The sequence below is a fragment of the Drosophila miranda genome, assembly GCF_003369915.1.
Source record: "Drosophila miranda strain MSH22 chromosome Y unlocalized genomic scaffold, D.miranda_PacBio2.1 Contig_Y1_pilon, whole genome shotgun sequence".
In the NCBI taxonomy this organism is placed as follows: Eukaryota; Metazoa; Arthropoda; class Insecta; order Diptera; family Drosophilidae; genus Drosophila; species Drosophila miranda.
In genome coordinates, this window is record NW_022881603.1 from 21,102,167 (window position 1) to 21,126,711 (window position 24,545).

Below are 24,545 nucleotides of genomic sequence, written 5' to 3' on the forward strand. Positions count from 1 at the left end.
TAAAGAAAATTACAAACATAATAAACAAGCTCAGCTTGCAGCATCGGGCCACGGGTTCGCATTTATGATGCGGAAAATGACAAAGAGTGATCAAAAAAATAATGAACTCGGTTTTATACTCGATTCTGGTGCAACGGATCATTTGATCAATGATGACTCGCTGTACGCCGATTGCATCCAATTGAAATCGCTGTGGCAAAAGAAGGTGAGTTTTTATATGTCACTAAGCGTGGAATAGTGCGGCTGAACAATGGACACAATATCACACTGGAGGATGTGCTCTACTGCAAGGAGGCAGCAGGAAACCTCATGTCTGTCAAGCGTCTGCAACAGGCAGGGATGTCAATTAAGTTTGACTGTGGTGGTGTCTCCATATCAAAAAATGGAGTAATTGTTAAACATACAGGTATGTTGGATATACCTGTAGTCAAATTCCAAGCATACAGTGTAGATGCTAGGAACAAAAATAATTATCGATTATGGCATGAGAGGTTGGGGCATATAAGCAATGCAAAATTGCTTGAAATAAAGAATAATAATTTATTTAATGACAGTGATCTTCTTGTTAATTTAAAAATATCAGATGAAGTTTGTGAGTCATGTTTAAATGGGAAACAGGCTAGGTTGCCATTTAAGCAATCTAAAGATAAAAGTTATATAAAACGACCCTTGTTTGTAATACATTCAGATGTATGTGGCCCCATTAAACCAGTTACACTAGACGATAAAAATTATTTTGTGATCTTCGTAGATCAATTTACACATTATTGTGTAACCTATTTGTTAAAATATAAATCAGATGTATTCAATGTATTAAAAAATTTTTTAGCAAAGAGCGAGGCTCATTTTAATTTCAAGATTGTCAATTTGTACATTGACAACGGTAGAGAATACCTGTCGAATGAAATGCGTGAGTTCTGCGTTAATAAAGGAATAAGTTATCATTTGACAGTGCCACATACACCTCAGTTGAATGGTGTTTCGGAACGAATGATAAGAACCATTACATATTATGGTAAATGGTGCAAAATTAGACAAATGTTTTTGGGGTGGAGCTGTGCTAACTGCAACATATCTAATCAACAGAATTCCAAGCAAAGCACTTGGTGATTGTAAAATGACCCCATATGAGCTGTGGCACAATAGAAAGGCCAATTTAAAGTTTTTAAGAGTGTTCGGTTCAACCGTGTATGTGCACAACAAAATTTAAAAAGGTAAATTTGATGAGAAATCATTCAAAGCTATCTTGATAGGGTATGAACAAAATGGACTCAAATTGTGGAATGTCATTAAAGGAAAAGTTATTGTTGCAAGAGATGTTGTCGTAGACGAGACTAATATGCTTTATTCTAGAGAAGTAAAATTTGAAACAGATTTCCCAAAAGAGAGTAAGGAAAGAAGTCAACAAGAATTCCTGAATGAGGGTAAGGAATCTGATCAGCTTAATTTCCCGAATGATAGTACGGAATGTGGAATCCTGAATGAGAGTAAGGAATGTGATCAGTTTTATCTCCCGAATGATAGTACGGAATGTGGAATCCTGAATGAGAGTAAGGAGTGTGATCAGTTTAATTTCCCGAATGAAAGTACGGAATGTGAAATCCTGAATGAAAGTAAGGAATGCGAAAAGCTGAATTTTCCGAATGAAAGTAGGAAAAGAAAAACTGATTTCCTGAATGATAGTAAGGAATTATATATCCCGAATGAGAGTAAGGATTGTGAAAAAGCTGATCAGCCAGATAATTGTCGTGAAGAAAATAAGGATACTTATATAATTAGTAGAAAAAGTGAGAGGTTAAAGTCTAAGCCGAAGGTGTCTTATAAAGAACATGATAAAAGCTTTAACAAATTTATATTAAATGCCCATATAATGTTTGATGAAGTTCCAAATTCTTTTGATGAAATACATTTTAGGAATGATAAATCTGATTGGGAGAAGGCAGTAAATACAGAGTTAAATGCCCATGAAATTAATAACACCTGGACAATTATAAAGAAGCCAGAAAACAAAAATATTGTAGACAGTAGATGCGTATTTTCCATTAAAGATAATGAACTAGGAGTCCCAATAAAATACAAAGCTAGACTGGTTGCAAGAGGATTTGCTCCCGTTGCTAGAATTGCCAGTTTTAGGTTCGTACTATCATTGGCAGTCCAGTTTAATTTGAAAGTCCATCAAATGGATGTTAAAACAGCTTTCCTCAATGGTACATTAAGTGAGGAGATATATATGCGGCCTCCTCAGGGCGTATCATGCGGTGCTGGGCATGTATGCAAACTGAACAAAGCCATTTATGGGCTCAAACAAGCAGCTAGATGCTGGTTTCAAGTATTTGAGCAAGCATTGAAAGAATTCGATTTTGTAAACTCTCCCGTGGATCGTTGCATATATATTCTTGATAGAGGTGACATAAAGAAAAACATATATGTATTATTATATGTTGATGATGTAGTAATAGCGACAAGGGATATGGATAGAATGAATAATTTCAAAAAGTATTTAAGCGAAAGATTTAGAATGACTGACTTAAATGAGATAAAACATTTTATCGGTATCAGAGTAGAAATGTTTGAATACAAAATATATTTGAGTCAAGCTGCATATGTGAAAAGAATTTTAAATAAATTTAACATGGATAGTTGCAATTTAGTCAGTACTCCATTACTAAATAAACTAAATTATGAGTTACTTAACTCAGATGAAGACTGGAATGCTCCATGTCGTAACCTTATTGGCTGTTTAATGTACATAATGCTGTGTACACGACCAGATTTATCTGCTGCTGTAAATATCTTGAGTAGATATAGTAACAAGAACAATGCTGAGTTATGGCAATGTTTAAAAAGGGTTATTAGATATTTAAAGGGAACTATTGATATGAAGCTTATATTTAAAAAGAATACATCATTTGAAAATACATTAGTTGGCTATGTAGACTCCGATTGGGGTAGTAATGAGATTGATAGAAAAAGTACAACGGGTTTATTTGTTCGATTCCAATTTAATTTGTTGGAATACAAAAAGACAGAATTTAGTGGCAGCTTCATCAACTGAAGCTGAATATATGGCCCTATTTGAAGCTGTAAGAGAAGCTTTATGGCTAAAGTCTCTTCTAAATAGCATTAATCTTAATACTATGCAAATAATAATAATAATGCAAATAATCATTCATGTCATAAAAGAGCAAAGCATATTGATATAAAATATCATTTTTCAAGAGAACAGATAGAAACTAATGAGATTTCTCTTGAGTATATTAATACAGACAACCAACTTGCTGACATCTTCACGAAGCCACTACCTGCGGAAGATTTGCCGAACTGCGGAACAAATTAGGACTACTACAAGAAGAATGATTCCAATTTAATGAAAACATGAACATGAAGCTTTATAAACGATTTTATTACATTAGTTCATATATATATATATTTTTTTTTTTATTTGAACCAAAAGAACCAATGAATTGTTAAAGTAATTTAATTTTATGTTAATCTAATTTTAAAGTGATCTGATCGGGTTTTTCTGGGTTTTCCCCGTATCCTTAGAGCAAATGCTAGATCACATAGAATAACAATTGAATGTTACCTTTTTGATTTAATGATGAAAACATTTTTTTTTTTTTTATGATTTTGATGATTGATGTTATTTTTGAGGGGGGCGTGTTGGAATACGCCTATTCCCACATTCAAATAATAACATTAAATACTATTAAATAATACTATCGATATATTAAGTATTATTATGTAAAGTTAGTCTGGTCACACTTGAAGTGTCCACTTCCTCTTTCTTTTCTGATCTCGAATCGAATGTACGTGGTACCGGTGTTGCAGTGAAAAAGTAATCAAGAAATACATAATCTTTAAAGAAAAATATAACTTGGTACTGTCATTCATTTACTAATTGTCATAGCTAGTTATCCAATAGATTTCTTGTCTCAATTTATGCTCGTCCGAATGGAATTTGCATAATTTATGGATGGAAATAGAATGGGAGGAGAGGAGAGCGTGCTGGTCTAATTGCAATTAACACGTGGCGACAGGCAGAGTCGAGCCATCATCGTTATCGCCATCATCGTCATCGGGGCAGTTAACAGTTAACAGTCGACAGTCGGCAGTCAAACTCCCATTCAATTGAAATCCAGCAACAAACATCAACATCACCGTAACCCCGACTCCCAGCTTCGTTCCACTTGTCGACAGTTTGGAGAGAAAAATCAATAACAAGCATGTGGAAATTGTATTTAATTGACAGTTAAATGCTTTTCACTTGCCATGGAAATCGATTGGGCCTGGCCCGGCCAAGGGGAGCCGGGAAGATGGCTTGGGGTAGGCCTGAGTTGGGTTTCGGATGGGTTTTATGGGGGTATCACTGGGCGGAGGGTGTGCGTAACGGGCAATTAGCGGGGGAAAAGTTTTTAAGGGAAATTAATAGGCAGAAACAATTGTACTTGTCAAGGGGGAGGGACGGACTCCAAACGATGGGGAGGATCCCTGAGTAATGGAGGAAAATTCAATTCGCACGAATATACTCGTACTCAAAAAAAAGGAGACATATGTAAATATGAGTTTTAATAGAAGTTTCAGTAGTTCTTTCCAATGATAGACATCGTATCAGATTCTACAATTATCTTTCGTTTCTTGTGTTTCCATTCAGAAAATTCATCTGGTATAAATTGCTAGCAATTTTCTGAGAGTGAGATCCGTCCTACATATTTCACCTAATTGGTCAAACTGTCCCCCACTTGTACTTTCCGACAACGAACGACAATTATACATAATTTGCAAAACAAATCAATTCCTTAAAATTTCCATCGGCTATTCGGATCCTAACCTATCCCGTCGTTGCATGTCGAACCCTTGCCGTAACACCCATCCACCAGTTACATTTCCCAGCCCTTTCCACTCTTCCATTGAATTTGCTTTGAGGATAGGAAAGTAAATAAATAAAACGCGGCATTTGAACCGAACTGACAGTCACCTAATTGCATGCATACACAGCACTTCAAGCAGTGCGAGGAGTGCAGCAACTACTTGCTCCTCCGCGGGAGGTTTTATGCATGATAAAGACTGACGTGACGGGGCTGACGGTCCTTTCAATTCAATTCGGCGAGGACTCCGGCCCCATGCAAATGTCAATTGTCGGTTCCGTTGTTGATTTAAGCTTATTTAGTACAAACAATCCACTAATTACGGCTTGTTAAAGTGCAGCCATTGAAATGACCGTTTAAACCATTCAATTTCAATCGCATGCAATTTACCCACCTCTCTGCGGCACAGCCAATCAGTATTCACTGTACCGCATGTCCATGTCTTTCGGATTGGGACTGGATTGGGGAAATATGTACATATGTTGATTTATTATCGATAAAGTCCCCGCCGATGACCATTGCACATCGCTGGCTTGACAGGCTCCCATCTTCTGATCGTGTGGATCGGATCGTGGAACTCTTGTGGCTTGTGGATGGTGGACTGTGGATCGGAGATATGAAGCTTTCACCCAACCAATTGCCGTAACGCCTACAATCTCTGATCCGTTGGCTATCATCGATAGGAGATCTGCTCGGTTCGGGTATGGAAGGAAGTATAATTCTTTGTAAAAATATATGTGTATTTCTTTCTTTTGATCTTTCGGGAGTTATCCCTCCGATCTGATTTGTTGGTTCTTGTTGATTGAATTTAACAATTGTGTTTGGGCTTTCATAAGCCAAAAGCAGCGGCGCTGCGCTGCCAGTGACGCCGGCAGCGGCGTACTATCCCTGTAGAACCAAAGGGGTCAATTGACCCCTCTCGAACTAGTTCTGCGCTGTTTACCGCGCAACTAACTACGCAACTAGTTACGCGGGAAGCGAACGCGGACCAGGTCTTCGTCGACTACAATGTACTAGTTCTGCAACTAGTTACGCGGGAAGCGAACGCGGACCAGGTCTTCGTCGACTACAATGTACTAGTTCTGCAACTAATTTCGCGGGAAGCGAACGCGGACCAGGTCTTCGTCGACTACAATGTACTAGTTCTGCAACTAGTTACGCGGGAAGCGAACGCGGACCAGTCGAAAAAGAACCGAAAAACGAAGCCGCCTTCGTTTTGTTTTCGAAGTCGGCAAATAACCGCAATTCCGTGGAGTTACAGTGCCCACTCAGCTAGTTTTTACCAAGCCACGCCATGCAATAAGCACCGAAATGGTAAGTTAATCGTGCTATTTTACTGTAGTTGCGCTCGTGGAATGAAAGAGACAAGAATTTACACAAACAAAATGCATTTGTTTTCCTCGTTTGCTTTATGCGTTGATTTTGTTCACTTCTGTACAAGATCTAATCTCTGGAAGAGTCTTTTGTGTGAACATTTGTTAAAAAAGTGAGAAAAGAAATTAATAAATTAACAAAATAAATCAAATTAATATAAACAGGTACGTGCAAATATATATTTTAATATTTCAAATAAAATGATGAGCAATAGGCATTTGCGTAGACTCCGTAAGAGTGAAAGGGAAGCTAACCTTGCAAAGTTAGCGTTGTGCAGGGAAGAAAAATTGGCAGAAAACGTGACAGGAAAAGTGGTAGGAAAAGTGGCAGAAAACGTGGAAGAAAAAGAAATTCTGATAGAAGAGGAGGAATTCATCTATGAGAATCCCAAAACTCAGCCAAATGAATAGTCATTAAATGACAAACTTAGGCAGTGGTTTATGAAGCATAGGCCAACGCGTGAATGTACACTTGATTTAGTAAGTATTTTGAAAGGGGAAAATATAGATGTTTGTCCGTTTTATAAATCAAAACGCCAGCACAGAGGTGATATTCAGTTAGTTGGTGGCGGATCTTATCTTCACATAGGCCTAGCCAGGCAGCTGGAACGACATTTTCAGAATATAGATATAATGGAAGAACTCAATATTGATATAAATGTTGACGGACTTCCATTATTTAGAAGTTCAAGGGCACAGCTATGGCCAATATTAGTTAGAGTTAACAATTATCCAAATGTTCCAGTATTTCCAGTCGGTATATTTTTAGGGAAAAGTAAGCCCCATAGCTGTGAAGAGTTTTTAGGAAAATTTTGTCTAGAATTTAAAGCGTTAAGGAATGGCAGGCTCACCATTTGTGGCAGAGATAAAAATATAGTTATTAGGGCAGTAGTTTGCGATGCTCCAGAAAGAGCGTTTATTAGCGTTACGCCAGGACACACATCCGAAGATAGTGGGTAGTAAGTGTTATTTTAATAATTTTTTTTCTCAGTAAAGGAACCAGATAATTTTTTTTTTATTAACGGAAATATTTTAATTATGGTGAAAGGGTTTACTGAAGAAGAGGGAGGGGCAATTATAGGGCAAAGGCTTTCAAATATTAGGAGCTCCTATGAGGAACCTATAACATCAATCAATTAAAAGATTAATAGAAAGTATTTTTATAATCAAATTAATTAACAACATTGTTTTTAGATCAATTGAAAGCAGTGGTCCAAATTTTAGCGGATCAAACTGTTTTAATAAAGCAGCTGGTAAGGGGGAATTGAATCCCATTCGGGGACAGTTCCCAATAAAAACGGAGGAAGAGCTTATAGAACTGGAAGAAAAAATAAAATTAAATAGGGACATTTATGTAAGTAAATCTAAACTCTAAATTTTATGACTTTTTTCTCTGTCTTATCTTTATATTTTAATGTTTCACTTACAGATAACAGCAATGAAATCAATTCTCCAGCCAGCTGGCGCTTTGAGCGGCTTGAACTTTATTTTGAGTGAGGACATTGTTTTGGCATATAACGTCGATGGGGTCCAAGGGAAGAAGGCCCTTAGGACCCACAAAGAATTTTTTGCAGCTTTGCTAGGTAAAATACCATTTACACTTCTAGAGATTTAAAAATTTTTTATCAATTAAAATAAATATTAATTACAGAATGTATTTCGCCTGGCGATGAGCCCCCGAAAACATGTGCGGAAGGCAATGCAAAGGATGAAGAAAAGGGTTTTTAAGAAGAAGTGTCTTGCCAAAAACCAGGAGTAGGCTAAGCATCATATAATTAAAAATTATTCGTTATATTGAAAGAGATTGTGTTTTTATTTTTGTATTATTCCAGACTGCCAGATTGACTACTACCAGTAGTCAGTTCGGAACCAGTTACTGGTAACTAGGTCAGAGCTAGCTACAGGTAATCAAAGGGTAGTCGAGTGGGGAACTAGTTGCTGGCTTTCTACTCGTAACTAGTTCGGAACTACCTCCTGGCTACGGGTAATCGAAGGGTAATCGAGCGAGAACCAGGGGTGGTTCCGCCCTAGGACATGCATGTGTTAAATTCTCCGCTGAAATACATTGCGGGTAATCGATCTGGAACCAGGGAGGTGAGAATGGTAGCTAGTGCGGCACCAGTGCGGAACTAGTTGCCTGGTACTAGAGGGATGTGTTCTTATCTCTTATATGTTAGTATGCATATGTGTGAATATGCTCAGCGCTGTTGGCAGCGATAGCGCGAGGGAAGATATACATATGTGTGTATGCATGTATATTAGTGCCGTCAAGTCATGGGAACATGCTGACGCTGCACTTGGGTCGCTCGAGGCATTCTTGAGTAAATCGTAATACGATCACCCAGAATGTCTGGGACTTTATTGTTAGGTAAACACTGCAACAAAGTGTTACAGTGTGTATTCTTTAAGTACCGTCGGTACAGTGGGTATTCGAAATATAGAAAACTATATGTGAATGTGTATTATATTTAATTTAATATGAGCATACTACATCTCCTTCCTTTTGAAAAATAACGTAATCTAATGAAGTTATTTTATTTTTAGCTTTTTATATATGTAGTTATGTATTCTTAAAAAGAAAATTTATATATTTTTTTTCTAAGTTAATTATTAGAGTATTGAACTTGAATTAATATTGATAAAATTTAAAAGTTATTTGAATATAAATGCAGAATCATATATTTTTATGGTTTATATTTATGTATGGCCACACCAAAAACGATTAAGAATTGCAAATCTTTAACCTATCCTTATGGACTTTCTGAGTTTTGTTTTTATTATCGGAGATTATGACGTTATCTCTTTCTCCGATACTTTCTACTCTATATGGTCCTATGTATTTAAAATCTAGCTTATGACCTGTTTCATTTTTATACCCGATACTCAAAATGAGTATTGGGGTATATTAGATTTGCGGTAAAAGTGGATGTGTGTAACGTCCAGAAGGAATCGTTTCCGACCCCATAAAGTATATATATTCTTGATCAGCATCAATAGCCGAGTCGATTGAGCCATGTCTGTCTGTCCGTCTGTCCGTCCGTCCGTCTGTCCGTCTGTCCGTCCGTCCGTCCGTCCGTCTGTCCGTCCCCTTCAGCGCCTAGTGCTCAAAGACTATAAGAGATAGAGCAACGATGTTTTGGATCCAGACTTCTGTGATATGTCACTGCTACAAAAATATTTCAAAACTTCGCCCCGCCCACTTCCGCCCCCACAAAGAACGAAAATCTGTGGCATCCACATTTTTAAAGATACGATAAAAGCAAAAACGCAGAATCGTAGAGGATGACTATATGTTTTAGAATGTAAGATCTCAACCAGATCGTATAATGATTATAGCCAGAATAAAGAAAACAATTTCATTCTTTCTCGCTCATTCTCTCTCTAACACACAGGTTTCATGGTCGGTTTTGCCAATTGCAAAATATGAGTTCAAGGATCTCAGAACCTATAAGAGCCAGAGCAACCAAATTTGGTATCCACACTCCTGTGATATCGGACCTTGACAGTTTCGTGTCCAAATTTCGCCACACCCCCTTCCGCCACAGCAAAAGACGAAAATCTGGGGCATCCACAAATCTCAGAGACTATTAAGGCTAGAGTAACCAAATTTGCTATCCGCACTTCTGTTAGATCTCACTATAAAACGTATATCTCAGAATTTCGCCCCACCCCCTTCCGCCGCCACAAAGGACGAAAATCTGTTGCATCCACAATATTGCACATTCGAGAAAACTAAAAACGCATAATCATAGATAACGACCATATCTATCAGATTGCTGAATCTGGACCAGATCAGATAATTTATATAGCCAAAAGGAACAAATCAATTTGCACTGGCTACGCAGCGCCCGACGTCAAGCTCAGACTGATTTTCTGTCTCTCTCGCACGCACTCTTTGTCGTGCCGTTTAATATTAGCAGCGTCTGCCGGAGGAGAGCCATACTGACTTAGTATCGGGTATAACTGTAGAGTTGCGGTGTCCGCAGCAACTCACAACGTTCCCCCTCGTTTTTCAATAAAACTTTGTCTCCTAGAGCTAAATTTAAATCTTTTAACTTTAAATCATATAGCTGTTTATTTTTAATTTTATGCTCCTCGAGCATAATCCTTGCTCGTTTATATGCTACTTCTAATCTATATTTACTCTCTTTAGAGTATTCATCTATGTTATATAGAGGTGCTATTCTATCTATAGTATTAAATTGAACTGGTAAGTTTGAAGTCTTACCGAAAACTAGCTCATATGGACAATAATCATGTGCCATAGATGGGGTTGTATTAAAACAATATACGAAGTATTGCAGCCATATATCCCAATCTGATTTGTCAGCTGAGATGTATGAGCGTATGAACTCGTTAAATGTTCTATGGCTTCGCTCCACGGTTCCTACAGTCTGGTGATGATGTGCAGTAGAAGTTATGTTTTTGATATTTAGATTTTTACATAAGTCTTCAATTATTGAATTTTTATATTCTGTTCCCATGTCCGTAATGAACGTCTTCATTGGACCGTACTTTAGAATAAAAATTTCAAAAATAGCTTTAGCTACTGTATTTGCACTTTTGTTTCTAGTAGGTATGGCAACAAGGTATTTTGTCAGGTCACATATTAAGGTGACTGCATATTCATTTCCTTGTTTTGATTTAGGAAGTGGACCGATCGTATCCACTATTACCCTGTCAAAAGCCATGTATGGTGTTTCTGTAATAGTCAATGGAGTTATTGTGTGCTTGGTTACTTTAGCTTTTTGGCATTTTGGACATTTTCGTATGTAATTGGTTATTTCTTTAGTCATACCTTTCCAAAAATAATGTCTTTTGACCTTGGCCAAGGTTTTTGTTATGCCTGTATGTCCTCCTTGTATGGGATCATCATGTAATGTAGACAGTATTGCTTCTTTTTATACCCGATACTCAAAATGAGTATTGGGGTATATTAGATTTGTGGTAAAAGTGGATGTGTGTAACGTCCAGAAGGAATCGTTTCCGACCCCATAAAGTATATATATTCTTGATCAGCATCAATAGCCGAGTCGATTGAGCCCTGTCTGTCTGTCTGTCTGTCCGTCCGTCCGTCCGTCCGTCCGTCCCCTTCAGCGCCTAGTGCTCAAAGACTATAAGAGCTAGAGCAACGATGTTTTGGATCCAGGCTTCTGTGATATGTCACTGCTACAAAAATATTTCAAAACTTCGCCCCGCCCACTTCCGCCCCCACAAAGGACGAAAATCTGTGGCATCCACATTTTTAAAGATACGATAAAACCAAAAACGCAGAATCGGTGAGGATGACCATATCTTCTACAGTGCAAAATCTGAACCAGATCGAATAATGATTATAGCCAGAATCAAGAAAACAATTTCATTCTTTCTCGCTCTGTCTCTCTCTAACACACAGGTTTCATGGTCGGTTTTGTCAATTGCAAAATATGAGTTCAAGGATCTCAGAACCTATAAGAGCCGGAGCAACCAAATTTGGTATCCACACTCCTGTGATATCGGACCTTGACCGTTTCGTGTCCAAATTTCGCCACACCCCCTTCCGCCCCAGGAAAGGACTAAAATCTGGGGCATCCACAAATCTCAGAGACTATTAAGGCTAGAGTAACCAAATTTGGTATCCGCACTCCTGTTAAATCTTACTATAAAACGTGTATCTCAAAATTTCGCCCCACCCCCTTCCGCCCACACAAAGGACGAAAATCTGTTGCATCCACAATATTGCACATTCGAGAAAACTAAAAACGCAGAATCATAGATAATGACCATATCTATCAGATTGCTGAATCTGGATCAGATCAGATCATTTTTATAGCCAATAGGAACAAATCAATTTGCAGTGGGTACGCAGCGCCCGACGTCACGCTCAGACTGATTTTCTGTCTCTCTCGCACGCACTCTTTGTCGTGTCGTTTAATATTAGCGGCGTCTGCCGGAGGAGAGCCATACTGACTTAGTATCGGGTATAACCGTAGAGTTTCGGTGTCCGCAGCAACTCGTTGAAAGCCATTGCTCGTTGAAAAAGACGTTATATTTCGCGAACTTTCTTCTAGTTCGATTTGATGAAAACCTGACATTAAGTCAAGGCATGAGAAATACTTTGCTCTACCTAGTTGATCCAAGGCTGGCGAAAATCTTCTAGCTGAACCCTCCACGAGGGTGCCGGCTGGGCAATGGACACTGCATTACCCGGGACAAGGGTAATGCACTGTCGCTTGCTCTGTCCGGGGTAATGCAGTGTCTAGCTAAGGCTATGGTCCGGCGTCTTCCCGATTCAAAGTCGGGGGAACCGAACCAGGGCCATGGCTAGAGGTGCCTGGCGGTCAGGCCTAAAACGCTAGGGGGTGGTCCCCCGAAAAATATTAACCAGTATGGACCCTCGGGCCAAATATGGAGGCGAAGAAGGAGAAAGTACGGGTTGGGATGTCAACCCAAACGTCGGTGGGAAGCGTGACTGCTACCACCGGCGGGCACGGGGAGGAGCAATCCTCTCTGCGTGTCGCCAGCGGTCACACCTCAGACTTGGCGGGAGCAGGCCAAGTCAGTTGTAAAGCTACTGCCACAACAACAACAACAAAAACAACTCACTCCGCAGCCTGCAAGTTGAGCCGCACAGATGCCGTAGTCGACACAGACACGGATCTGGAGAGCGTGCTCTCTATGAGCAGGACGGAGGAAGAGAGTCTTCTCCGCTCACCGGAACCAGGCACCAGCTCTCTGCGTAGGGAAGGGCCGAAGCGTTCCAAGGAGGGGATGAAGGCCAAAGCACAATACAAAGCGGCCATCAATATCAAAAGCCGGCTGCAAGGTAAAGTAGACATCTCCCAGGAGGAGAAGGTCAAGCTAGCCTGGGCCGAGCAGCGAGTAGAGGAGGGCCGACTACATTACGCCCAGATGCCACAGATGAGGGCGTCGAATGGCGAATATGCCAATAAGGTGGAGGAGATGATGGCCACCAAGAGGCAACGCTCGACTGAGAGTGCCATTAAAGACACTCCGGCGAGCAAGCGGCAACGCGGGCCCAAGAGTGCAGCCCCTCCACCGAAAGTGGCCAAGAAGCCATCGAAATCGAACGCGAAGGTCAGCGATGTGACCAAACGACATTTGATCGTGGCACTCATCGACCGGAGCGAGGAAAACGGCAAGATGTCAGCGGCACAGTGGAAGCTTGTGCACGCGCGTCTCGTCGACGCACTGTTTGCACACATGGAAGAAGACCCCGCGGCCCCTATGCCCACGTTCGATGGTGCTGGGTGGCTAAATGGGGTTAAGATCCTAAAGTGCAACGACGATCCAACCCTAAGGTGGCTGACGCGTACGGTCTGCCAACTGGAGGCGATGTGGGAGGGGGCCAAGCTGGAGGTTGTGGACCGGGAGCTTATCCCGTCCAAGCCTAAGGCGAAGGTACTCTTCCCCATCACAATCCAGGGAGACCGAGCGCTGAAGCTCCTTCAGCGGCAAAACGCGGACGTGCCAACGACCGATTGGAGGATCCTACACATTGGTAGCCCACTACCCAACGAGGGGGGCCAATGTGTGATCCTCCAAATAAACAAGGAGGCAGAGGATCTGCTGTATCCCAAGTTCGGGAAGATGGCGTGGGGCATGGGTAGTCTACCTGCGCCTCAAAAAGCGCCACCCTGAGGACAAGGACGCGCATACCCTGCAGGTAGGCGAGGTGGAAAAGGACTTAGGTCTCGAGTCCATCGTGGAGGCCGCCCAGGGACTTGCGCTTGAGGACGAAGACGAGGAAGACGGTGACCTGACGTGAGTAGTCAACCCGTCCGATGCAAGTGAGCCAGCCACCCATGCTGAGTGTGCTGCAGCTAAACTTGCATAAAAGCAAGGTAGCGTCGGCGGAGCTCCTCATCGCCATGGAGCAAGGGCTCGCCGACATAGCTCTAGTCCAGGAGCCCTGGATTGCGACAGGCAATTCAGTGGCCGGACTAAAGTCCTCAAATCACAAACTGTTCTACGCAACATCGGTAAGCAGGAACAGAACCGTCGTACTCGTACGAAAGGGAATCCATGCTTACCTTATGTCTCATTACAGCACGGATGACCTGACGGTTGTGATGCTGGAAAGCGAGGAAAAGCGCTTCTGGTGGCTTCCTGCTACATGGCTCACGACAGACCCGCACCACCCGACGAACTCAGGAGCCTGGTGACAGAAGCCGGCACCAAAAACTATCAACTCGTCATCGGGACGGATGCCAATGCCCACCACAATGTGTGGGGAAGCACCGACATCAATGATAGAGGTGAGTCACTCTTAGACTTTATACTTTATACTAATCTATATATAGCAAACGTCGGGGAGGAGCACACCTTCGTGGGTCCGACTTCATCCAACGTGCTAGACCTAACACTAGCAACGGGAAACAGTACTACGGTATCTAGCTGGAGGGTCCTTGAAAGACCCTCCTTCTCAGATCACAAGTACATTCAGTTTAAGTGCGACTTCAAACATTCTTCGAAGGTAATAGTCTATAGAAACCCCCGGAATACAAACTGGGAAAAGTTTAAAAAGACAGTTACTTCGAAGCTCGCGAGTCCGGGCACAGTGAAATCCGCGGAGGACATAGAGAAGTCTCTAGAGACCCTATCCAACGCGTTGCTGGACGCCTACCACACATCGTGCAAACCCTCGAGGACGAAGAAGAGGTCCAAGCCACTCTGGTGGAGCCGGGATCTCTCTCTTCAAAGGGACAACCTCAAGGAATTCTTTAAGATCGCCAAACAAGCGAACGAAGGGATCGTCTATGAGGAATACAGACTCCTACTCAGGAGCTACAAGAAGGAAATACGTAAAGCACAACGGAACTCGTGGAGGACCTTCTGCTCCAACATCGAGAAAGTACCAGAAACCGCACGGCTACGGAAGCTGCTCTCTAAGCAGCCTACCATACAAAGCCAATTAAAGCTAGATGACGGACAGTGGACAGTGGGCAGTTACGAAGCCCTAACAGCACTAATGGAGGAACATTTCCCTGGTTGCACCGAGGTCGCTGATGCCAAAGAGCACCAGGACCTAGCAACCGAGGAACAACACCCCCCAACAGATTTGTTAACCACCAAGCGAATCCACTGGGCAATAGACTCCTTTGCGGGCACAAAAGCACCAGGACTTGACGGGATATTCCCAGCCATGATGCAGGTGACCAAAGAGGCGATTACCCCATGGCTCTCCGCAATATTCACAGCTTGTATAAGTACTGGCTATATCCCTATCCAATGGAGAACCTCGAGAGTTGTCTTCCTCCCAAAGGCAGGAAAGTGCAGCCATGCGAGTCCCAAGGACTATAGACCGATAAGCCTTACCTCCTTTATATTAAAAACGCTAGAAAAGCTGCTGGACTTACACATCAGGAATGAGGTAGGGGGACTGATGTCAACCAACCAGCATGCATACTAAAAGGAAATCGGTGGAGACCGCACTACATTCGGTAGTAGCTACCATTGAGAAAGCCCTTCACAATAAAAAGTATGCACTGGGAGTATTCGTGGACATCTCCGGAGCATTCAACAACGTGGCTACGGAAGCAATAACAAATTGCCTGGTAGCAACTAATACACACCCAGCAATCAACCTGTGGATAAGGAACCTCCTAGGTTGCAGACGGGTGCAATCAGAGTGGGGCACCGCTTCCATGGTGAAAGAGGCACACAGAGGCACACCCCAGGGTGGAGTCCTGTCGCCCCTCCTGTGGAATCTGGTGGTCGACGACCTCATCAAGAGATACGAAAGGAAGGCCCCAATAATAACAGCTTATGCGGACGACATAAGCATACTTATTACGGGTGTTTGCCCATCGACCCTCAGCTCACTAATGCAACGAACACTCAGGGAGATACGCGAGTGGGCGGAAGAAGTAGGACTCAGTATCAACGCGGACAAGAAGGACCTCATCCTTTTTACCAAGAGGTACAAGGTACCGATATGGACCCCCCCGAAGATCAATCAAACTAGGCTAACCCCAAAAACACAAGTCAAATACCTGGGCACAGTACTGGATAGTAAACTGGCATGGAAACCCAATGTATTGGAAAGGGTGAAGAAGGCCACCATTGCGCTTTATGCATCCAAGAAGATGCTCAGCAGCACATGGGGCCTATCTCCGGCTCTGATGCATTGGATTTACATCTCGGTGGTGCGACCAACTCTGCTGTATGGAGTCTTAGTGTGGTGGCAAGCTACTGGAAAGAAAACGTATCATAAGCTTATGGAAAGGACTCAGCGACAGGCTTTGCTCTGAATTACAGGGGCGCTGAGGTCAACCCCAACAAAAGCACTCGAAACCCTACTTGGAATCGAACCCCTAGACATCCACGCCCGTCTGACTGCAGGAAAGGCAGCACAACGCCTCATCGCTTCAGGAAATATGTCGCCACAAGAATATGGGCATAGTTCAATTGGAAGGGAAATGAACAGATCAACTGATTACATGACCCCACAAACATGCCTCGACGTAAAAACAACTGCATCCTTGGGACCTGAAGACTGGAAAATCGGAAGAGACCAAACGGAGCACCTCAATATATATACGGACGGCTCCAAGATGGACGGAGGAGTAGGAGCGGGCCTATACTGTACAGACCCTGAGATAAGGCTGTCATATAAGCTACCGGACCATTGTAGCATATTCCAGGCAGAGGTTTTTGCCATCAGGAAAGCAGCGGAAGTCGCTCTTCTCACTGAAAGAGCACACGATGCGGTCAACCTATTCGTCGACAGCCAAGCGGCGATAAGATCCATGCAGTCGTCCGCAGTCAGTTCCAGAAATGTCTTGGCGAGCAGGGAGGCACTAGATACCCTAAGCACGACAAAGTCAGTGCGGATCTACTGGATTCCCAGCCACCAGGGCATCGAAGGGAACGAGACGGCGGACGTACTAGCTAAGGAAGGCGTCGGGCTGGCGAATACGAGAACCGAGAACGTGCCTGTCTCCCTCAGAACGCTGCAAAGCGATCTAGAAAAGCAGGGCGGATCACAAACCGAATGTAGGTGGAGGAGTACCACCGCCTGCAGAACCTCGAAAATCATGTGCAAGGAACGCAATGACAAACTCAGCCACTACCTGCTGCACCTACCACGGAAGGACTGCAGATTATTAGTGGGAATATTAACGGGCCATTGCCTGGCTGCGGCGCATGCAACAAAGCTAGGCATCACAAACAGAGACAGTTGTAGGAAATGTGACGAACCTGGGGCAACCGAAACCCTGGAACATCTCATCTGCAACTGTCCTGCTCTCTTAAGGGCAAGGAGGAAGTACCTGGGCGCCCCAGTGCTGGCATCACTGGAAGATGCCTCCAAGAGGACGCCACAGCAACTACTGGCCTATGCGAAAAATACCTCGATCCTCGAGGACTTCAAAACCCACTAAACACTGCCGCGACGGTTCAGCATCAATAGCCGAGTCGATTGAGCCCTGTCTGTCTGTCCGTCCGTCCGTCTGTCCGTCTGTCCGTCCCCTTCAGCGCCTAGTGCTCAAAGACTATAGGAGCTAGAGCAACGATGTTTTGGATCCAGATTTCTGTGATATGTCACTGCTACAAAAATATTTCAAAACTTCGCCCCGCCCACTTCCGCCCCCACAAAGGACGAAAATCTGTGGCATCCACAATATTGCAGATTCGAGAAAACTAAAAACGCAGAATCATAGATAACGACCATTTCTATCAGATTGCTGAATCTGGATCAGATCAGATCATTTTTATAGCCAAAAGGAACAAATCAATTTGCAGTGGCTACGCAGCGCCCGACGTCACGCTCAGACTGATTTTCTGTCTCTCTCGCACGCTTTCTTTGTCGTGTCGTTTAATATTCGCGGCGTCTGCCGGAGGAAAACCATACTGACTAAGTATTGGGTATAAATGTAGAGTTGCGGCGTCCGCAGCAACTCACAACGTTCCCCCTCGTTTCTTTTTGATTTCAGCCACGTAGCCGATTTTTTGAAGAGCTCTCCTTATTGTCCATCGACTAACATTTTTGCCAATAGCTGTGGCAGCCTCTTCTGGTGTTATTTGAGGGTCTTTTTTAAGATTTGTGACTATTAGCCCTGCGTCACAGTGGGGGGCGTCCACCTGAAATATTCTTAGAGGCAACTCCACGCCTTTTCTGCACTCTAATTACCACCGACTGGCTAATATTTAGCGCTTTTGCAATTTTTCGAGACGAGCAGCCGTTTTCAGTTAAAGTCTGGATTTTATTTTCAACTTCAAAAGGAGTTTTTTTCATTTTTATTAAATTTTAGGAACTCTTCAATTAATAATGCATTTGGTTGCACTGTTCTCACCAAGAGACTAGAATAGAATAAACGACTTATTTCTTTCTTTCTGCGATGATTTTGCTGCTTGATAACTGTAAATCAAGATTCATTTGGCGATAACATAGATCAAAATAGAAAGGTGCAAAAGTGAGTACATGCGAGTTGTTTTTGTTTTTTCGTTTTCTTTTCCCCCATTCTTTTGTTCTTTCTTTCTCTTTCACTTAAATGCATTCTGATTTGATAAAGCAATACTGAAACGAGGGGGAACGTTGTGAGTTGCTGCGGACACCGCAACTCTACAGTTATACCCGATACTAAGTCAGTATGGCTCTCCTCCGGCAGAAGCCGCTAATATTAAACGACACGACAAAGAGTGCGTGCGAGAGAGACAGAAAATCAGTCTGAGCGTGACGTCGGGCGCTGCGTAGCCAATGCAAATTGATTTGTTCCTATTGGCTATAAAAATGATCTGATCTGATCCAGATTCAGCAATCTGATAGATATGGTCATTATCTATGATTCTGCGCTTTTAGTTTTCTCGAATGTGCAATATTGTGGATGAAACAGATTTTCGTCTTTTGTGTGGGCGGAAGGGGGTGGGGCGAAATTCTGAAATACACGTTTTATAGTAAGATCTAACAGGAGTGCGGATACCAAATTTGGTTACTCTAGCCTTAATAGTCTCTGAGATTTTTGAATATCCCCAGATTTTCGTCCTTTGCGGGGTCGGAAGGGGGTGTGGCGAAATTTTGAAACAAACTCGTCTCGGTCCGATATATTAGGAGTGTGGATACCAAATTTGGTTGCTCTAGCTTTTGTAGTCTCTGAGATCTACGCGCTAATGTTTTACTCTAAGCAAAGCCGCCTATGCTACGTGTGTGTTAGAGAGAGACAGGGCGAGAAAAAATGAAATTATTTTCTTGATGCTGGCTATAATAATAATACGATCCAATTCAGATTCCGCAGTCTTAAAAATATGGTTATTTTCTACAATTCTACGTTTTTGGTTTTCTCATATCTTTAAAATTGTGGATGCCACAGATTTTCGTCCTTTGTGGGGGCGGAAGTGGGCGGGGCGAAGTTTTGAACTATGTTTGTAGCAGTGACATATCACAGAAGTCTGGATCCAAAACATCGTTGCTCTAGCTCTTATAGTCTTTGAGCACTAGGCGCTGAAGGGGACGGACAGACGGACGGACGGACGGACGGACGGACGGACGGACGGACAGACAGACAGGGCTCAATCGACTCGGCTATTGATGCTGATCAAGCATATATATACTTTATGGGGTCGGAAACGATTCCTTCTGGACGTTACACACATCCACTTTTACCACAAATCTAATATACCCCAATACTCATTTTGAGTATCGGGTATAAAAATTGTTTGTTTTGCTTTGATCGTTTTCATTCTGTGGGCATTTATGTGCAAAGTCTGCGAACATGTACTCAGTTTTGCTCCCCACTGTATAGGTTCATCATCCCTCAATCTCAATTTCTGTTTATAAAAATTATTTGTTGTGACTGATTCGGTTTCAAGCCCGAATACGTCACTAAAATTGGTGCATAGTTTAGTTAATTGCTTCTTGAATTGTACTGGGAAATGTTTGCTTAATTCAGCTATGACAGTTTTTTCTCGGATTTTTTGAGTTGTTTGAATTACCTTGTAATTCGAAAGTGATTCATATTGTATGTTATTTATATGTACTAATTGGTTGGTACTGGTTGTATTCAGCAATCGGACAAATGTATTATTTTTTGAAGTTATTGTATTTGCTACATAAATACCAGGTTGAATTTCCTGGTTTGGGATTAATATGGTTTCTATATCGGACGTTAATTCTATTTTTCTGACAACTTGTGATCTTGCTGGTAGAAGAATAGTATTGTTACCAGAACTGTATGTTATTGGAACATAAATTTTAATTTTTATATTATTTGGTCGTATTATTAATCAATCCTCTGAAGGTTTTAAGTCTATTAGGCAGTGTAATGTCTCCTCTTCCAGGCTGAGGTAAGCTCAGTCCTGTCCAGGGGTCTTCCTACAAGAAATTTATAGTTCGCAGGAACTCCGAAAGGGGGGTCGGCTCGTCTTACTGGGCGGTCGTGAGGGTCGAGAAGAAAGGCGCGGAGCGAGGCACACCCGCGTGGGTCGAGAGAGAGGCGGACGCAGGGCGAGGCACACCTGCGTGGGTCGGGAAAGAGGGGTCACAGGGCGAGTCACACCTGGGGGGTCGAGAGAGTGGTGCAGGGCGTGTCACACCTGCGTGAGGGGGGGGTTTCGAGGATTGATCGGGGGTTAGTGGAGGTGAGTGCGGAGTAGTTGTTGGTGACCGGGGAGGGGTTTGGATCCCCAAAAATGACTTACACGGGGTTGGTTCTCGTTACAATAATGATTTATTTGCTTGCTAGTTACACAGGTAATTTGTTACATTGAATATTTTTTTTTGTTGTTTCGTCACGTTCCCGGAAGGATTCTTAACTTTTACCCTAGTTGTCACGCGGGACAACGTCTATACTCGGCCCGGGTCTCCGCGTAAGTGAAGTCTGCTCGGCGCTTGCGCGCTCGGGAAAACTTCGCTGCCGCCGATCTCTAACTTATCAGTATCTACGTGTCTTCGTCTTCGTCGGCTTTGGATTGGCTGCCGCTTCGCGGAGCGTCCCGAAGCCGCGAAGGGAAGGGGCGGGGGTTCTTATCGGCTAGTCTGTGCTTCGGGAGCTTAAGTTTAGAGGTGGGGGTAATGTGTTGGCCCGGTGGGGAGTTGTCACCGGCTAACGGTTCGTGTCTCGGGAGCTTATGGCTAAACGCGGGGCAATGTGTTGGTGTGGGGGGCGTTCTTACCGGCTAATTGTCAGTGCTTCGGGAGCTTTTCGTTAGAGGTGGGGGTAATGTGTTGGTACGAGAATGTGGGATTGGCTGTCGTGAAACGGTAGGCGAAACGATATGGGGAATGAGTTTCTTTATTGGTGGTACATTTATTGTATGCATTCTCTGTTCTTAAGGCTAAGTAACGATATATTTAAGGGAAACTGGAGATATAAAAAGGGGAAAAATGAGGCGGTGACGATCCCGCGAAACGGAGCCTCTCCGCTTCCAGCAGCCGCTGGTGTATCTCCTCGATGAGGCCCGCCGGTAGGGCCCGGCCTGGGACGTTCACCTGCCAATCTGCCGGCGCGATTACCCACTGGGTGGGCTGATTCAGCTCTTCGATCAGGGAGAAGTCCGCTGGACTTTGCCCCTCCCGCGTAGATTCGTCTTGAAGAAATCGTAGTAGAAATCAGTTCGGTCAGCTCCGCTTGTCGAACCAGAGCGGCGTTTCCCTCTTCTGTAGCCCCGGTGGGCCATTCAGTGGGAGGGCCTTGCGCTGCCTCCGCGTGGGGCGCTTCGGCGTGCGTTGGTGTGGTCGCCGCTGACTCTTCTGGAGGATTGGGGCATCGGGGAGGATCCGATGCGGGCGTTGGCGGTCGCGCTTCGGCGTGCGGGGGCGTGGCCGCCGCCGACTCTTCGGGAGGATTGGGGCATCGGGGAGGATCCGATGCGGGCGTTGGCGGTCGCGCTTCGGCATGCGGGGGGCTTGCCCTGGCTGGGGCGGCCAGTTCGGAGCGGTCGTCGATTGGTTCCGCGGCGTCTCGGAATGTTCTGAAGAACGCGTTGACATTCCGGCCGGGAGGGACAAAGACGTCTACGGACATCTGGTGGTTACGCGTGACGCGCAACCCCCATGGCGTGACCGTGTGGTGAAAGGTCTCTGTTTCGGCTATGAATTGCCGACCGTAGGGTTCCTCCTCTTCGCTCTCCCCGTCGTCGTAGTACGCGTTGTATGGTTTCGGTATGTAACGCTCCAGCCCCCTCTCGGGGCGGTAAATGCCACGGCCGGTTCGGGGATCGCGGCGCTGGTGACAACCGGCATCTTCAAACTCCTGTTCGAACATCGGCGCGTATGATGGCGTCTCTGGTTCCGGGAAGCTGTGCTGGCTAGAACCGGCATCTTCGAACTCCTCTTCGAATGACGGTGACCCTGGCTCCGGGGAGCAGGGCGCGGCTCGTCGTTTATACGGCGGCGGCGACCACAGGTTCTCTCGACGGAACCCGGATGGTCGGCGGGAGAACAGCGGGGCTGTCTCGGGGACCCTCGTGGTCGGCTGCCCCTGCCTCGTCGGCGTCTAGCTCCATATCTGCGTACATGCCCCCATCGGAGGTGTGGGGTTCTTCGGCTACTCCTGGCTTCGGGGCGGCTTCCTCGTCCACCTTGGCAGCGGACTCCGGTTCCTCGGCGTCGGAGAAATCCGTGAGGTCTACGACTTCGGGTGACTCTGCTGATGCAGCGGCTCTCTGGTGCGCCTTAGCTGGGGTGTTCTCGGTGGCGTTCATGGCTGGTTCTTTGGTGCGTAGAGTTCGGGGGAGAGTGTCTATTTTCTATTTAATCGACTTTAATCTTCTTAATTCTAGGGCCTCCCAGGGGACGTGACGAAAACTTACATTGTTTTGGTTCTGGTATAGTAGGGTTTTATCAAAATCGCCTTGCTCGCTCGGCGTTCGGAATCTGACTTATTTCTTGTATTTCTAACGTCATGCATTTCCCTCCGCTGACAGCGCGACTCACGGGAGCCGGCGTCAGCGGGCTTGCAATTCTGTATATTTCATTTTTGTCGTCTTTTCCCTTCGTAACATTCGTTTTACGGGCAGCGTCGCACGCGGGCTCCGATCGGATTTCGGGCGCCGATGGGCCAGGTGTAGGGCCAGCTCTTATCGCTGGGCTCGGCCGGCCTCTGGGCATGTATCGCCGCGGGAAGGCTCTGCCGGGGGCGACAGTACCGTGCGCCGTCTCTGTTGTTCTGGCCGGTTCGTCATTGGCCGGGGGGTAACGGGGGGCGGCCTCCACGTCTCGTGCTGTATGCTCGTTCCGAAGGCCTTGGGATTTGAGGCGGCGGTATAGCACCCAGATGATGGCGCAGAGAGGGATGGCGATGACGAGGGTGAACTAATAGGAGGCGGCGCTCCTTATCGTCACCGTCTCGTTCAGGTCGTCGATGTAGTTTGAATTTTGTAGGCTTAACCCCCGTAGGAACGGCAAGCTTAGCTTTTCCTTGTGTGCCGTTAAGTTTATTCGAGTCATCGCCGGTACCACCGCCTTTCTTTTGGAGTCGCCGAGGTGATTCACGTACCAGGTCCCGTTAAACGAGACCCGGTGGGAATACGTAACTAGGTACGATCCCGAGATTGCTTGGGTGGTCCCCGCCTCATCTACAACGGTGAACCTTGCGTCGTTGACGATGATGGTGCCGTGGTCCACTACGACGATCGGATCCATCGGGTCCGTTGCGCACTGCGCGACTTCGCCCGGTCACCATCTGCTGAGCGCAGGTGATCCCCTCGCGTTCTCTGCAAAACGTAGCGCCGATGGTGGCTTCGCAATCCCCGATGCTGAGGGTTTGGGGCCCGCAATCTGCCACGATGTCTCCCTCGCTGAAATCCAGTATCTTGTTCTGATGTTGGACCGGGAAAATAAGCATTTTCCTACAGACCAGCTTCGGTTGGGGAAACTTGATGAGAAAGTGGAGTAGGTCTGCGCTCTGGAAGACGCTAATGTTTGACACTTCTAGTAGCTCCACTAGGCTGATGTTAGCGAGGTGTTGCTCGCCCAATTCCTTAATGTCAGCGCCGTCCAGAAGGGCGGGGCTGATCACGTTGATCTTGGCAAGGGTTAAGGCCAGGATGAGGTCTTCCAGATCCGTTATAATGATCCTTTTCCGGGCTATTATGGCTTCGGCCCGGTCGGCGGTGTCCTCCTTGGCGATGTGGTTCACGAGGCGGGTCAGCTCGTTGATCCGGGTTTGAATCCTGGAGTTGATTTCGTTTTGGCCACGGCTGGACTCCGCCAGCTGCTTTTGTTGGAATTTGACCTGCTCCCAGTCGTCGAAGTCGGGCGTTCCGGCCACTACCTTCAATGCTGTTCCGAGCAGGTTTATACTCCTTGTTCCCCGATGGTGAACCCTTATCGTGGCCACCAGGTTCTTGATGTGGTCCAGGTCGG

General features: G+C 44.7%; 2 protein-coding genes across 5 annotated transcripts; one reads left to right on the forward strand and one right to left on the reverse strand.

The window, feature by feature from the left end:
• Positions 1–6,003: 6,003 nt before the first annotated feature.
• LOC108163244 lies at positions 6,004–8,041 on the forward strand. 4 transcript variants are annotated; one of them, XM_033395865.1, is made up of 4 exons: positions 6,189–6,354; positions 7,436–7,595; positions 7,671–7,824; positions 7,893–8,041. In XM_033395865.1, exons 1-4 carry the CDS (start codon positions 6,224–6,226, stop codon positions 7,967–7,969), a joined length of 522 nt encoding a protein of 173 aa, XP_033251756.1. In that variant the 5' UTR covers positions 6,189–6,223; the 3' UTR covers positions 7,970–8,041. The 4 variants fall into 4 exon arrangements, 1 of the variants encoding a protein (XP_033251756.1); XR_004473857.1 differs by lacking the exons at positions 6,189–6,354; positions 7,893–8,041 and adding an exon at positions 6,004–6,182 and having other exon boundaries at positions 7,671–7,850; XR_004473856.1 differs by lacking the exon at positions 7,893–8,041 and having other exon boundaries at positions 6,189–6,406; positions 7,671–7,850.
• Positions 8,042–21,530: 13,489 nt separating this feature from the next.
• Positions 21,531–22,443, reverse strand: LOC117191487 (formin-like protein 16). The gene is made up of 2 exons (XM_033396341.1): positions 21,817–22,443; positions 21,531–21,749 (listed from the first exon to the last, which is right to left on the reverse strand). Exons 1-2 carry the CDS (start codon positions 22,441–22,443, stop codon positions 21,531–21,533), a joined length of 846 nt encoding a protein of 281 aa, XP_033252232.1.
• Positions 22,444–24,545: the final 2,102 nt, after the last annotated feature.

Coding starts and splice junctions, on each gene's coding strand:
- LOC108163244 (XM_033395865.1), top strand. CDS start 6,224: ATGAAAGAGACAAGAATTTACACAAACAAAATGCATTTGTTTTCCTCG. Junction 7,596..7,670: donor AATTAAATAGGGACATTTAT/GTAAGTAAATCT, acceptor TTTCACTTACAG/ATAACAGCAATGAAATCAAT. Junction 7,825..7,892: donor ATTTTTTGCAGCTTTGCTAG/GTAAAATACCAT, acceptor TATTAATTACAG/AATGTATTTCGCCTGGCGAT.
- LOC117191487 (XM_033396341.1), bottom strand. CDS start 22,443: ATGTTCGAACAGGAGTTTGAAGATGCCGGTTGTCACCAGCGCCGCGAT. Junction 21,750..21,816: donor AAGAGGGAAACGCCGCTCTG/GTTCGACAAGCG, acceptor TCTACGCGGGAG/GGGCAAAGTCCAGCGGACTT.